Here is a 15,503-nt window from a genome sequence, read left to right on the forward strand (position 1 = left end):
TGAATAGTTCTTATTTTGAATATAAGAGCCATATACTATCTTTTTTAACTTAATTTAAGATCGAAGAATAGTTTCATATTTCAATTGTATTTCACATGAAACACTAATACAAATTGTAAAATTTTTACTGTACATTTAATTAAATGTTTTTGGTGAAAAATAAATCAAGATTAAAATTCGTACAGAACTGCATTTAGAATCGTTTAAATCATAAATGTTTTCTTTTTTTTTTTGGTAGGTAGCAATGTTTAAGCGATCAAAGAAGAGATGATAAGATTGGCTTCTAATATTCATCTGTTTGATATGGGCTCTTTGTTATTATTATCATATTAATTTTTTGCATAATAATCTGTTTTAGTTTTATATTGTAAGAGGAAACTTGATCAGAAGTTAGGTTAACTGTTGAATAATCTTCCAAAGTATATTCATTATAAAAATTCAGACAGTAAAGTCGTAAAAACCTTATTTCTGGTCAACGTCACATTTGTCTATATTTTTATATTTGTTATTTTAAATGCATATTTTACTAGAAATCGTATTCCAATATAGCTAAGGTGATGTGTCGATAGACGATGAAAATGCTTGTTTGTGTTATCCCAATTTATAAATAATGGTCTAGTCAGACCATTTTATAAGAAATTAGTTAGTATCATTAAATGTCGAGTGTTAGACCTCGTATTAGTGATAAACATTTGTTTAACTATGGAGTTGAATCAACGTATTGAAGAGTTACTGGCAGCATTATGTATTTCAGAGTTTATAACGCATGTTGAAATGTTCTCGCCTGAGGAACGACAACATTTAAACAATATTCCAGCAACATTGTTGATCAACTGCTGCTCAACAAATGTTTATACGAGGCTTCGTTATATGTATAATTATTTTTATATTGCCAAATATATTTAGCGGTAATTTGGTGTATGGAGAAAAGATATAAAGAAAAGTATAAATATTGTTTGTTTCGAATTATAAATATTGTACTTTATTCCAATTATATTATTTACTTGAACATTAGGTACCATGCGTTTTATTTTTTATTAATGTTCTCCCAAGAAATTAAAGCTTATAATATCAATCAAACTATCCATGATTATATAATGAACAAACCAGATTTAAAAATTCGTAATTGTTGTATTTTGATACTTAGTCCTTTTGGCGACCGAGTTTCTATTGTATTATAGTGGATTCATCCAGATTCCAAATAATTACTATAAATATATGTATCTCCCATCTTAGTCTAGCTGGAAATGCACGCAATTCTCGACCGTCCTACTATCTTCCACGATTTCGAAATCAGTACATCGAAATTGCAGCTAAAGTATTAGATAAAAACTAATACATGTCATAAAAAGATAAATAGATAGCGTTTGTAGTCTTATATGTCGGTTCTTTTCCAATAAATTGGATAAAAAGAAATAAGAACGATAAAGTATTGAACATTATATAGAAGAAACTATATTACTCATTAATTATTAATCAAAGCATACGTGGACAAATCACACATATCTGATAAAAGTACTTATCAAGCCTTTGCAAACGATAACTTTGTCTCATTGATTGCCTATATATTGAACGCGAACGTTATCGGATTTAGTGAACAATAATATAACAATCAGGTAAGGCACAGTAATTTAAAGATAGGGTATTTATTGTTGTTGCAACGTATACAACGCAGTTTGTGAGTAAACAATTTTTATTTTATTTTTTTAAGCTAGAAATAATTATGCATTTTCTTGTATTCCAGATACGATGGAAGTCTTCATAACCCTTGCTTGTATTATCGCCGCCGTCTCGGCTATCCCACGCCCTGCGGTCGATCAAGTACAAGTAGTACCAAATTACATTCCCCAAGAATTTAGAAGAGATTTAATTCCAAATGAGGATCTCAGAAATGGGGCTGCAACTGAAAACTTAGATGACCCTTATGCGCCTGAACCTATCCTTGTTAACTATGATATCAACCCTTCACAGACAGATATGGACGATTTAGTGGAATTTATCAAAGACGCGGCCCGTGTGCTTCAGATCAATCCAGATATATTCCAGGAAGGTGATATTCCTCTTAATGAAGATGGCTTTCATTACGAGCCCATTCAAATTGCTAATTTACCAATAGATTCAAATGATGCGGAAAAAGTGATTGTGGTAAATAACCCATCAGAGCACAGTAGCGATGGTGAAATTCTTCAAGCAGATTCTGTGCAAGTGGTGGACATTCTTCCGGAGGATGACGCAACAGTAGCGGAAAACAATGGTGATGTAGAAGTAGTCAAAAACCCAATAAATGAAGACCAAAATGAAGCTATTCAAGTGGCATCGATACCCATTCATAGTGATAAAATTAATCCGCCTGCGGATGATGAAATTCGTGCTGTGAAATTTGTCGACAATCCACAAATAGATGGAATTGACAACTTTGTTGGTGTTCCGATAGCACCATCTGAATTGGATTCTCTGCGCGTTAATTTCGGTGGCGTTGAAGAGGGTACTGCAAATAAAGACAGCGACCAGTTTTCCTATTATCCACTTAAATTATATCCCGATCCTCTTCTACGATAAACAGTTGAAAAATCCGTACTTTTAATCATTATTACGTATGCATATAAATATAATATATACAGTATCTGTAAAAATGTATTATTTACATTGTTGACCAGCGTGTTTAACTCGTATTACCTAAAGGTATGAATCACGTTCTGACTCATATCTCTATTATATTAAATATGTTATGTGGGTATTGATTCTATATGGATTTAAATCACATTTTAAATCCCTGCAGACTTATCTTTTATTTTATCAACTATTTAGAATCTGAGCACAGTACCAATCCCGCGATCTGGAAAATGGAGATTAAAGCATATCACAATTCTTGCTTTATATTCCAATTTAGGGAACCCATACCTACATTTATCTCATCAATAAACAATGTCCATGCACAAGACTTGATAGCCACCTGGTACAGTGGTTAACGCGTGAGTGTAGAACCGAAGGGTCCTGGGTTCGGACCTGGTGGGGTTGCACAAAAAAATATCTCGATCTGACTGGACAAAGAAAGCTAGGGGGTCGCGGATGAATTTTAACGAGCTCCCGTGGCCCCTTCACTCAAGTGGCTCCACGGAACACAGTGGGGTTTTGGTCGGTAAGAATCCGACATAACCCACGGTTCCATCCCCGGGGGCCGTGGGTATCAAGTATCAATGCAAGATTTACCCACTGTAAAAAAAAGGACTATTTGTCCATAGAGAAAATCAATATAGCATCTACCCAATACCTCACGACGGGACACGGTACTACACTTTATACATAATTCTTAGATACATAGCCTTAAATCCCACTGTTCGATTCAGTGTTTTGATGAAACGCGATTAGCGAAACTTTTTCGAGGTTGTCTCTAAAAAGTTGGCTTCACTGTTAGAAATTTTTTGTAGTGTCAATTTTAAAATGGCAACGACGTCTAATTGCAAACAGGAAATTTAAAACACAGAGTACATATGGGTACAGGTCATTCATTTTTTTCAGTTCATACATAAATTTATTTAAAATTACCTAAAATTGTATAAAAATCCTTATAAAACCAATAGCTGTGATTTTTTTGAGTCAATAGATTATACAAACATTTATAACAAATACTTGCGGATTTTTTTACAGGCAAAATACTACCTCCATTTTACAGTCCCTGAACTTTTCAAATTAATTTCATTAAATAAAACAAAATACCTGCAAAATGGAGCAGTGGCATCTCTGGCTGTTTTTTAAACAGATCTAGGAAGCTATGACGAAATCACTTACCCTTTTTATATATTATTATTTGGCGGCAAAAAAAAAATTTGAATATGAAAAAAACAAAACTTATATTTCACTACAATTTATTTTCTATATTAACATCTATCTATAAGAATAACTAATATAAACCAAAACTTATTTAAGCACATAATCACTGGGATATTCCATGACTTTGGGGAATTTCTGGACATCTTCCTCAGGTATATGATCTAGTCTTGTGGGTACCAGACGTAATTGTCTAATTTGATTGGTCACATTTTGCATCACATCATTAGGTACCTCTTCACCGGGATAAATAAACAATCTCTGCATTGTGTGTCGTCTCTGAAGGTTGCCGTTCATTGATCTATACACAGCTTTCTTTATAATCTGTGAAAGTGTAATACTTATATAAACAGCTATAATATATTAATGTATATGCAATATCTCAAGTTGATTGTATCAGAAATTATTCAAATTCAATAGATTTTATCAAATTAATTATTTACCATTGTTGGATCCTTGTTGTGAACTTCCCATGCTAAAGTCCAAGAAGCTCCTCCAGGATAGCCTGTGTGGTGGAAGTACGCTCGTTTTCTCCATTCATCACCTCGTAAAGCTATTTCTCTGCTGTTTATACAAACGACAACATCTCCACAATCATTCATTGGATGATAAATTGGTTTATGCATGCCCATTAAATACTTTTTGATAACGTTTGCCGACTGGTACGGGTCTTGCCATTTGCAGTCGAAAATATGCCAGGTACGTGCAAATGTGGCCCATTGCTAAAATAACAAGTTCAGGTTAAAATTGATTTCATAAAATAAAATCAAGTTTTTAAAAACACAATGTTTTATTTTAATGATACCTGCACACGCTTTGCCGCTGACATGATGTGAGCTTTTTATTTGTTTTATTTGTGATTCTATTTATAAAATATTTAATAATAAATGAGTATGTTTTCTATTCTTTTAACATTTGTACTCATAGGTTATTTTGACAGATGGTTTTATCAATCAGTCTTATGTCAAAGTCATTCTGATCGAGGTCTTTGTAAATAAGTAAAAATTTATTCAGTCAGATACCGAGTGTTTGGTACATTTTCTAATTTTCAGGTAATCTACTGATACTATTCATCAATAATGATAAAGGAAAGTCATGTTAGTTGTAAGATTTGTCGCTGTTTGGATTAAGAATATAACTTTTAAAATTTGCAAATCTTACCAAAAAAAATTCTCATATGGCGTTTGAGCGAGCAGTTATTAAATCATTAAGCACCAGTAAACTTTCTTTTTACATTGTATTTAATAAATTGGAAAACTTACGAATAAACTTTCAACTGCAAAGACGTATTCCATTAATCCCATTTTTTTTTTATTTAAGTCTTAATATCATTTAAATATTTGCATTCGCTATTCGCCTCATGACCCGAAGATATTCGTATGCTAGTGATGACGCGAACCATTGTTCACACGCCTTTTCTTATATTACGTTCTAAAATCCAGTTTTTATACGAGTACGCGAATCTAAACACGAATAGCGAGTGCACACCATTAAATCTCTAGAATTATATTTAAATTATTGAGTCTGCCAGTATTAGTATAGTACTATTTAATAACGCATTGTACTGACCATTGGCATATGCTTAATATCAATTAACTAATAACTTCTGGGACATAGTATGTATGTCATTTGAAAACATTTTAATATCATCTTCTATTCCTTTATACATTATAGGTACATGTAAGAAATTGTGAACAAATAAAATAGCCAGTATATTCAAAGTAAATCATATAATATTATGTAAACAAAGGCATTTACAAAATAAACAAATGATCTTTACAAAAGGCAATTATTTACAGAACAAAATAATTAAAACTTCTATTCACTGAGATGCAAATCTTTTTTGAGAGTATAAGCAGATACATGCATCATGTATTGTTCATTCTGAAGGAAATTATCAATAGCCCTTTGCCGCATAGCTTCCCAGGCATATAAGTCTCTGTATATCGGCCTTACATATTTCATACGACCTTGATTATTTACAAATTGGAATACGTCATTTAATTTTGATTCATCGCGGCTCTTGATACATAATCTTAGCCAACGATATGTGATTTCTGTATTCTTGCTTGCTGCTACTTTATATGTATCTCCCATCTTTTGTAGTCTGTCCACTGGCAGAGCTTCACCATCAATGAGGTCTTGAAGGAAGTTAATAATTTGTTGCGGTGTGAATGTTATGATATCATTGTAGTCGAAGGTGGTGTTAGCATCCCTTATCTTGGCCAGGAGATTTGTCACCGCTTTCGTCATAGACGTGTCGTATCTGGGATAAACAATATGAGTAAAAAAAGGAACAATATATATTATGGGACCTACACATCAAGGCAATATTGGTATATAAAAAGGTCACTTTATAAGGAAAAAATAGAAAGAAATGTGGATGGCATTGTTCCATTCAATCCCTTGCAAAAATGTAAATTTTTTTACAATACCTTAAAGCATACTAGGTAAATAATATGAGAATTAAGGTAGAATTTAAAAGAAATGCTAAATTTATTTTTTCTTAAATTTACCTTCTTACTTTTAATTACTTATTTTACTTACGCTGGTATAACAGGCGGCATCCCGGACTTATGTAGCCAAGTCTCCCAGTCCACATTCTTCAAAGCCTCATTGTCTTTGAAATATTCAAATAGATGTGCCTTGAACTGATCAGTGTCTATGGACTGCCGTTGGAATTTGTTCAAATATGACCTTAGGAAGTCATCAAATACTTCTGAAAAATTAAGAAGATATGGCGTGTTAATACTTTTTATGAGCATATTAGAATTGGTATCCCAACTCCTTTTAGATACCATATGAGGAGGTAATTTTAATCGGGTGGTTGATAAGATATAAAGAATATATATTTAGAGTAACATAAAAAGTAATCATAAATTTATTTAGAACACATAGTTGTTTTGCGTTAAACAGCATTCATCCTCACTACCACATATACAATGGGTATAAATAAAAAACAGTCATTGGATTGTAATCCAAATATTTCTTTATACCCACACATGAATTATACGTACAAAATCTCAGATTATAAAGTGTACCGGTGCTTACCAGGCCCACCGAACAGATCTTCCAAATACCGCAAAAACAGCGATCCCTTTTCGTACGGAATAGACGAGAAGGCGTCATCCGGATGCACATTTGTCAAATTGACCACCAAACGCGTCAACCCATTTTCTACACCCAATTGGTGGACCTATAACAAAATGTATAATGAAAACTCCTCCTTACCTGGACCTCCGACTAAATCCTCGAGATAGCGAAGGAATAAAGACCCTTTCTCGTAGGGCACTCTTGAAAACGCGTCATCTGGATGCGTTTGGTTCAGGTCGGGTACTAATTGGGTGAGTGGATTGGTCGCACCGAGATTTTTATTTATCTGCAAACGCAGATTGTTATGTCATTTATATAATTATTGTATATGTATTGTAAAAAAGTATATATAATATAATAAATAACTAATCTGACTTATTTTCTGTTATTAGTGTATGCTTCATTTCTGATGTGTTAAAAAATTAAGTATATTTGCTTGCTATAAGAGGAAGAAATGTGGCCCTTTGAAAAGAGTTGATACACAAAGTTATCTCTCGGTCATATTCTCCTCTCCATTTTGGAGTTACCACATTACGAAATGGTGCATATGGTCATTTCGTTCGTAACTTTGTACAAAATAGTGCTTCGTATAAGAAATTAATATTTCGACATATGGGCAATCCTCGTCTAATATGCCTACATATACACTTACAGTTTCATCGAGTTCCTGCAAACCGAGCAAACTGCTGAAGTCCCTGCTACGTTTCGCTTCCTCCCTGTCTTGTATCAACGAGGCTCCGACTTTCCTCTCCAGGAACACAGTAAATCCTTCATTGAGCCAGAAATGTTCGAAGTTTCTATTTGTAACCAGATTGCCCGTCCAACTGTGCATTATTTCGTGCACTATCACATCCGCTTGGCTTCTGTCTCCAGCCTGAGCACATTTCAAAATCAAAATCAAAATAGTGGAACTTACTATTTTCATAGTGGTTTAAATATGATATTTAAAAATTAATTGAATTTTCTTCATACAAAGATTAGTTTATAAATGATTATATTATGATTCAATTATACGTTTTTCTTGGGATAACTGTAATGAGTTACAAAAACCAATGGTTAGAAGTTTCAACTTATGCAACTTCTTTACGCACTGAGATTAGCATCTCAGGAAAACCGACTTAGATTAAATTTGGCACAGATAGGAGTTTTTATCCCGGAAATCGCATGAGAACGGAAACAATGCGGGGAAAACCACGAGACCGTCTATAATTTCCTTTGTCTGTGCCGGCAAAGCCGCGTGAATGTAGGTAAAATATAAAGGAAAATTTAATCTCATTTAAGAGCCATATCAAATACAGATTTATAGCTGTGAATAATTGTTATATGACTTTAATGGTATTTACAGTAAAGCATTCTGAATAGCAATATTTATAAACAAAAAATATGTAATTGTGGTATCTTAATAGTACAATAAATACCTTTTCATTATTTATTAAAGAGTTTGTTTTGGCTTAATCTCAGAAACTACTGGGCTGATAGCTAGTAAAATATAAAATTACCAGTAATGTAGGAGTAACAAACGTCAAACACGGGTTCTCCATACCCCCATAGGGGAAAGAAGGTGGTAGGACAAGCAAATCATACTGCGACCATTGATATGGGCCGCAGAGCTTTTCGGCTGCTTGTAAATACTTCTCTGTATCAGCGAACTCCCATGCACTCCTTTCAATTTCCTCTTTTTCTGACCAGACATGTGATCTGAAATGATATGATCCTATAAGCACCCATTTGGAACAGCTTTACTTGCATAATAACTAAATATTAAATAATATTGAACGGGAGGATTCATATCACCTCTATTTACTGATTATTTCGAAAGACGATTCACATAGTATAGCACTATCAACTATCAAAAATAAGTAGACTAAATACAAAGATTACTTATTTCCCTATAAACAAAACTCTAATTTGCATCTAGTTATAAGAATGTTCTAACCTCCTGAAGCTTTATGATAGACATAAACAATCATTAATTAATCGAAATTTTTAAAAAGTAAAACAATAATAAAATAAGCATAGAACATGGTGGTGTTATGTTGATTTAAACTTACCTAGGTCCAAGTTCCCTAGATTCCAAAACACCCACGGCAATGGCCAACAAATAGGACGGAATGGGCACTGGTTGCCTAAACGTGAATGTAGAACTATTGCTATCATCCCTGATAGCACTCATGAGAACTGTGAATGGTTCTGGGGCTGTTACTTCAGCGTTATATGTGAACTTGACGGCTGGTGAATCTTGGCATGGTAGGATAGAACGAGCATGGATGGGCTGGGAAGAATAGCAAAATGCAAAATCAAAATATCATAAATATGTAAGAAATAAAATGGTTTTCATTATAAAGGTCTTAAATAACCTGTAACCATATGAAGAATAAGAAATTCTTAAATTTTTAAATATTTTTTTATAATATTCTAAGTTTTTGGAGTACTTTGGCAGTAAATTAGTCAATTAGTTATCCCAATAAATTAAGGAATTGATAAATAGATTATCTAAATAAGTTAAATAAGTATCAAAAGCTATTAATATCTTCAAACAATTATGTTATTTGTTTCGTATTAATATCAAAGTTATTATATACATACCTGACATTGACTGAACATATACGGATACTTTTTGCCTGAAGTCTGTTTTGCGTCCAGCCATTGCAAAGCAGTAGCTGTTGGTGATGTTTTATACTTAATCCTTATTTTTATTCTGCAAACGTACCCTCATGTTAATAAATAAAAAAGTAAATGTTTCTCTATTAACCAGTATATACCAGATTACATTAATTGTATGCTCAAATCCTAAATCAAACTATACTCTTTGTATATTTCGTTTTAACTACATCCAATTGTAAAACAATCAACATCCTGTTATTAAACTAAACACAAACTACTATTTCCAATCTACTCAACCGTAATCAAAGTACAATAAAGGAATGTATTTTTAACTTCATCTTACACACGACTATCCACATTCATGCTATTCAGACTTGTTTGCATGACTTTGAGAAACATAGTTGAGTCCCCATTTATAGATTGATTATCGTTTTGAGACGAACTCATGATTGGTTTATATATATAACCATTGTAGGACATAGCCATTGTTGTTGGGGAAGGCACTTGTTTTATTTCATGAGTTTTCTCTTCTTGCTTCGCTTTACTAAGTTCTGTACAGAATTTCCTTCAAGAATACGCAAGTTTAGTAATAAAAATTTGGAAAAAAAATTTAAGCCCCCAATTCAGGCTTGACAGTTGATAGTTCATTGAACATTCCTAGATTTTTATATGAATGTTTTTATCCCAGCTTACAAATGGCTATTTTTGTCAGTTGTACTGCGTTGATAAGGTTATTAGTAGGGGAGCCCAAGAGGGGATTTTGGGATTTACTCGAGCGCGTCAGATTATTATAAGGGAACGTACCTTACCTATTACTAAGTACCTCCAGAAAGTATGAGCAGTTAATACTGGTGGGTGCGCTCACAGGAGCCGCAGAAAATTTAAAAATATCGATAATTCTTTAAGGTTACGCTCAAATTGTCAGATTAGCGAAATTTGGATACTTTATGTTGTAAATAATCCGTAATATCTTTATCTGACGCGCTCGAGTCATATATTTTTATATTTTACCTTTTATTTGTAGCCACGAAATTACCACATAAATCGTAAGAATAAGTTATATTTTATTTCAGTGATATGCCAATGCATTTAAAATATCAAAATCTCACGTGCTTGAGTATTTCCACAGCCCCGTTTTTCTTTTACAAAAAAAAAAAATATCAAAAACCTTTCTCCACCGCTAAAATTGAAAACACTATAGGACTTTTTTTCTTGCTATCGTATAATCTGCGAATTCCAATAGGTTTCTGAAACGCTCGAGTAAATACACATTTAGCATCTCGGGCTCCCCTACTATATCATATGAAATGGTCATTTGGTATAATTGATAGTGTGAATGGTATGTATTATGTATGTATATATATTGGTATTGATAGTCAGTGTCGCATTTCATTCACTTGTCAACCTATTCCTTTTTGAAATATAATTTCATAAATTATTTATAACAATGTTCAAATCCTAAATACCTACTTTTGATCAACTGTAGCTGGTTCTGCAAGTGGTATAGTAAGCTTTGATCCATAATTAGGTACAGGGTCATCTAGTTTATATTCCAATGACTTTCCATCATCCGTTTCTATTGATTCAATAGTTATATTACTCGAATCCAATATCTGAAAATTTTTATCATGTAAAAAATGACAAGATCAAGATGGTAGTTTGATAAGGATCTTATGATTAGAGATTCCACTTGTTAGAGAACAAATTGATAAATAAGATAATATATGCCAGAGCAACTTTGAAACATTTAAATTGAAATAATTTCAATATGTTATTTTAATAAACTTATTAATAATTCATATCTATGATTGATGTCTTGATAAATAAATGTTTATAAAAAACCTGTGAACGTCTAGATATCCAAAAGACTGAAATAAAAATACTCACTAGTTCATTTATATTTTCTAAAGCATTAATGGTCAGCTCTGCTATCCCACTCAATTGTTTATTTTCAAAATCCACATTCAATTTTAAATTCACATGCTTAACTATAGCCAATTCTGAAAAAAAAAGCTTAGTGTAATTACAAGGAAGTATCTGATTAAACCATTAAAGTTTTAAGTTAAACTAACTAACAATAGAAATGCAGAAAAGAAATAATAGTGGAAGTTGAAATTATGCATCAACACTAGCTCATTTATAATTTTAAAGAGAAGAGATTTGCAAAAGAAGTTTAAAAGTAATATATTTGATCTAATTAAAGGTAAAAGAAATAAGACTAAATTAAATTAAATTAAAAACAAAATTTAATAATAAAGAAATGATTATTAAAACATACCAGGTCTGGAATATGACGAAGGGTCCAGTGGACTTAAAGCCATAGCTTCTATTTCCCTAAAAAAGAAAACATTTATGAAGAGAAGTGTGTACAGCAACTTATAAGCATTCCGTAACATTGTGCACGTGCAATCAGTATCAAGGCTATGGTTCAAAGGAATCAATATATATAGACACAGCAAGATCAAATACAGAAGGTAACAAGTAAACTACAATCAAATATGATCCTTAAAGTATAATCACATACAGACTATGTATTTTTTAATACTCACACCACAAACAAGAGAAATCAATTTAAAAATTGCCTAGCTTTCATTTCTTAATGACATTCATGAGACATTCAATCACCTAGTTCTATATTGTAAATGAAAAATTAACTCTGTTTGTCTGTCTCTCACATCTCCACACCTAAACCACTGAATCAATTGGGGTGAAATTTGGTCCAAATATTGTTACGAAATTCTAGATAGAACATAGGACAGTGTTCTAGGAATTAATCTATGTGAGAAAGTCCCATTAAGTATTTATATAAATTATTAGACTTATGCAAGAAATTTTGAATATTAAATATTAGTTAGTAAATATAAAAATATAGTAAACCATAAAAATAAGTAGTAAACCTTATGAAGTGATAAGGTGTACTACTTATTTTTATGGTATTAAACAGCATTTAGGGAGTTACAACGTCAACTTATTTTTATTTGAAATCTAAATTCAAGTAAATACTATTTATGTGAAGAATTTGATGTTCCATGTGATTTTTGATGCTATAATTCAGGAGCCATGCACAATTTTGTAGTGAAAGCCCTATGGCAAGCTTTACCAAATCCATAGAACAATGAATAAATTTCAGTCCCAAGTACAAGTTTATGATTGATAAATAATAAAAGCAGATAAACATTGTTTTGAACTAAGACAAAAAACTGAGTTTTTCTATAGGGTCATCGGTTCTTAAATATAATTAAATATAACATTTCCTCCCATGTCAACATACCGGATCAGTAGTTTTCGAGAACAACTATTTTGTTAAAAAAATAATGAACTCGGGGAAAGGTATGATAAAGATATTGAATATCAAAAAATGACACCTGTTAATGGTACACAATTGTTGTGTTTTTGTCAGTGAAAACGGATTGCTGAAATGGTGTTGAAAATATGATATCCTCTTTAATCTCGAACTGATTGTATAATTTAATCTGCTATTTTTCGTGAAGGCTTGATACCGAACAGGCCAAGTACGATAGTGCCTCGTGATCACTTTGCCGATGACAGACATTTTTAATTATACTCGGCTATTTGGCACTGGCAATGACAGCTGCCATTTTGACAAATGAATTTTTTTTTTTGATATTAAGTAATGGTCTGGTAACGGAACCTTTAAGCCAATAGACAAAACAATCGACACCCGTATTACCAGCTTATTTATCCACTCTCATTATGTACTGACAGTTCAGCAGATCTTTTCATCAGTTGGGTCGAAATACTCAAATCATATTCACAGTAAATATATATCATAATAAAAAAATTAGTTCATTCAAATATTGTTTAACGGCAACATTGTTGGAAAAAGTATGTCAAGTGTAACTGACATATCGCATATTTGTTGACCAATGTCATATTTAATTGTCGTTGTTTTATTTTTCGTAGCGAAGTGCAAATCGTAACAATAATAAAAATAAAAGTAACTTTACGCACCAATAAATAAAATTTATAAGTATTTAAAAGTGTTCAGTATATCTCAATACCCGCGATTTTTAGTTTGTTATCATAAATAAAGTGTTTCTCGCCCTAGAGGCGAGTTTTTAGACAGCGCATACAACCGATGAACTTATGATATCTATAATGCTGTCGCGGTTTCACCACTACCATGGCTCGAATATTATTCTATTTGAAGATAATACAGTTGCCTATCGAAAAGCAAGTTTCGCGGATGGTTTAACTTTTAGTGAGAAACCGTTACTTCCAGGTGAAATATTTTTAGTTGAAATCGAGAAAACAGAACGCGGATGGAGTGGTCATATGCGCTTAGGTTTAACATTACTCGACCCCCAAAGTACTGCATTAGGAGAGAAAGGTTTGCCGCAATATGCTCTTCCTGACCTTGCCAACACGGGTATGTCGTGGATATTTCCTATATCAAAGTCACAAAATAATGTACTTATAGAACTTATTAATCAAGGTACTAGTGGGCGACGAGATAACGAACCCCGAGTATCTGTATTAGGGGATGCCCACAATGTACACACTCCTCGTGGCTATGTATCAAAGACTACTTTAAGACCACAGACTGTATCAAAAAATGGTACTCCCCAAGGCATCTTACCTATGGATGCTGGAAGTCGTATAGGAGTTATGTTTGTTCCATGCCCTAAAAAGAGTAAGGACGAACCTGATTTAGCTGAAATGCATTTTATTATAAATGGAGAAGAACAAGGTCCATGCACAAAAGCAATACCTTACACTAGGGGTCCCTTACATGCTGTAGTCGATGTTTATGGAACAACAAAACAAGTACGAATTATACAGCTATATGGAGGTAATTATAATCTTTAAACATTATGTACAATTTTTTTTTATAATAATAGTAAAAATAAAAATAATTTATTGCACGCAAAAATTAACTTTGACAAAAAAGTGTTTTCTTTTTTATTGATAAAGGGGATGGATGGAAGGTTCTTTATTTCTTTTATTTATATTTTTTTTTATGTTTCAGTGAAAACATTACAAAATGTCTGTAGAGACGCTATTCTACAATTTGTGAAGGATGGTTCAGTGAAGTCATTGCCCCTTCCCCAGTGTTTAAAGGATTTTTTGCTCTCATAGAAGTGGCCATTTTCATTGGTAGTGACAATACAGCTCTTGGGAATATATTATTTGCTTTGCAAGTTTTGGGTAGAACATTCCTGGCTTTGATATGTAAAGCCTTTATTAATTTAATGTTTATTTTGTGTATTATATGAAATAGCAAGTGGTTTAGAATTATAAAACATAGAATAATTATATTTGATGAAATTGAAGTTTCTGTACTATTTTGGAGAAGAATTAGAGCTTGTTCATAGTTCTGTAATAGAGTCAGTCTCTCTCACTTATACATATTACAGGTTAGTTTGCACTTTACAGATAAATTAAATTAATCACCGTTTCCTTTAATTACAAAAACCTAATGTGTTTCAATAAAGTAAAAGGATTTTACTAAAAATGTATACATAGGATGCATGTAGCAATGTGCCTGTAGATTGCCTAAGCCTACCTTATATTTTTTAAAAGTATTTTACACATGTTATAGATTAATACTATTAAATATATTATACAGATAAATGTTTATTAAAAACTGTTGTTCATACTACAAACAAACAAACACCAAACACAAAAAAAATAGTTCTAATTCTTCTCAATGGCAAAAATAGAATGATTCTGAGTCATTTTAATAAATTTATAAAACTTTCATAATAAACCTTAGTTCTATGTACTTCATATTATTTTGAATACTTTTTAAAGCAGTGGATCTGAACAATTTTCTAAACTATGAATAAATTAAGAATCGTGTATAGTGCCTACAAATTTTGCATCTTTATCATGCTCATTAAATTTTGTTTTTGTAAAATAAAAGTTAAAAAGTTTTTAATAAGTTTTTTATTATCTTCATTGTACACTCTAAGAACATCTCAAGTTACTTCTTTTACAAAATGACTATAACTACC

The 15,503-nt window shown here is 32.1% G+C and overlaps 3 protein-coding genes across 4 annotated transcripts; 1 reads left to right on the forward strand and 2 right to left on the reverse strand.

The window, feature by feature from the left end:
- Positions 1 to 3,859: 3,859 nt before the first annotated feature.
- Positions 3,860 to 4,781, reverse strand: LOC119831786 (39S ribosomal protein L13, mitochondrial-like). The gene is made up of 3 exons (XM_038355295.1): positions 4,634 to 4,781; positions 4,272 to 4,550; positions 3,860 to 4,152 (listed from the first exon to the last, which is right to left on the reverse strand). Exons 1-3 carry the CDS (start codon positions 4,655 to 4,657, stop codon positions 3,919 to 3,921), a joined length of 537 nt encoding a protein of 178 aa, XP_038211223.1. The 5' UTR covers positions 4,658 to 4,781; the 3' UTR covers positions 3,860 to 3,918.
- Positions 4,782 to 5,539: 758 nt separating this feature from the next.
- Positions 5,540 to 13,107, reverse strand: LOC119831710 (leukotriene A-4 hydrolase). Of its 2 annotated transcripts, none has more exons than XM_038355185.1 (11): positions 12,891 to 13,107; positions 11,804 to 11,859; positions 11,413 to 11,525; positions 10,996 to 11,138; positions 9,508 to 9,619; positions 8,973 to 9,193; positions 8,421 to 8,619; positions 7,574 to 7,795; positions 6,880 to 7,024; positions 6,376 to 6,547; positions 5,540 to 6,094 (listed from the first exon to the last, which is right to left on the reverse strand). In XM_038355185.1, the coding sequence occupies exons 1-11, from the start codon at positions 13,076 to 13,078 to the stop codon at positions 5,647 to 5,649; spliced, it is 2,019 nt and encodes a 672-aa protein (XP_038211113.1). In that variant the 5' UTR covers positions 13,079 to 13,107; the 3' UTR covers positions 5,540 to 5,646. The 2 variants fall into 2 exon arrangements, with proteins under 2 accessions (XP_038211113.1, XP_038211112.1); XM_038355184.1 differs by lacking the exon at positions 6,880 to 7,024 and adding an exon at positions 7,060 to 7,207.
- A 306-nt stretch (positions 13,108 to 13,413) lies between these two features.
- On the forward strand, positions 13,414 to 15,423 carry LOC119831841 (neuralized-like protein 2). Its single transcript, XM_038355387.1, has 2 exons — positions 13,414 to 14,338; positions 14,516 to 15,423. The coding sequence occupies exons 1-2, from the start codon at positions 13,633 to 13,635 to the stop codon at positions 14,623 to 14,625; spliced, it is 816 nt and encodes a 271-aa protein (XP_038211315.1). The 5' UTR covers positions 13,414 to 13,632; the 3' UTR covers positions 14,626 to 15,423.
- The last annotated feature ends 80 nt before the right edge of the window (positions 15,424 to 15,503 follow it).

The sequence above is a fragment of the Zerene cesonia genome, chromosome 14, assembly GCF_012273895.1.
Source record: "Zerene cesonia ecotype Mississippi chromosome 14, Zerene_cesonia_1.1, whole genome shotgun sequence".
Taxonomy (NCBI): domain Eukaryota; kingdom Metazoa; phylum Arthropoda; class Insecta; order Lepidoptera; family Pieridae; genus Zerene; species Zerene cesonia.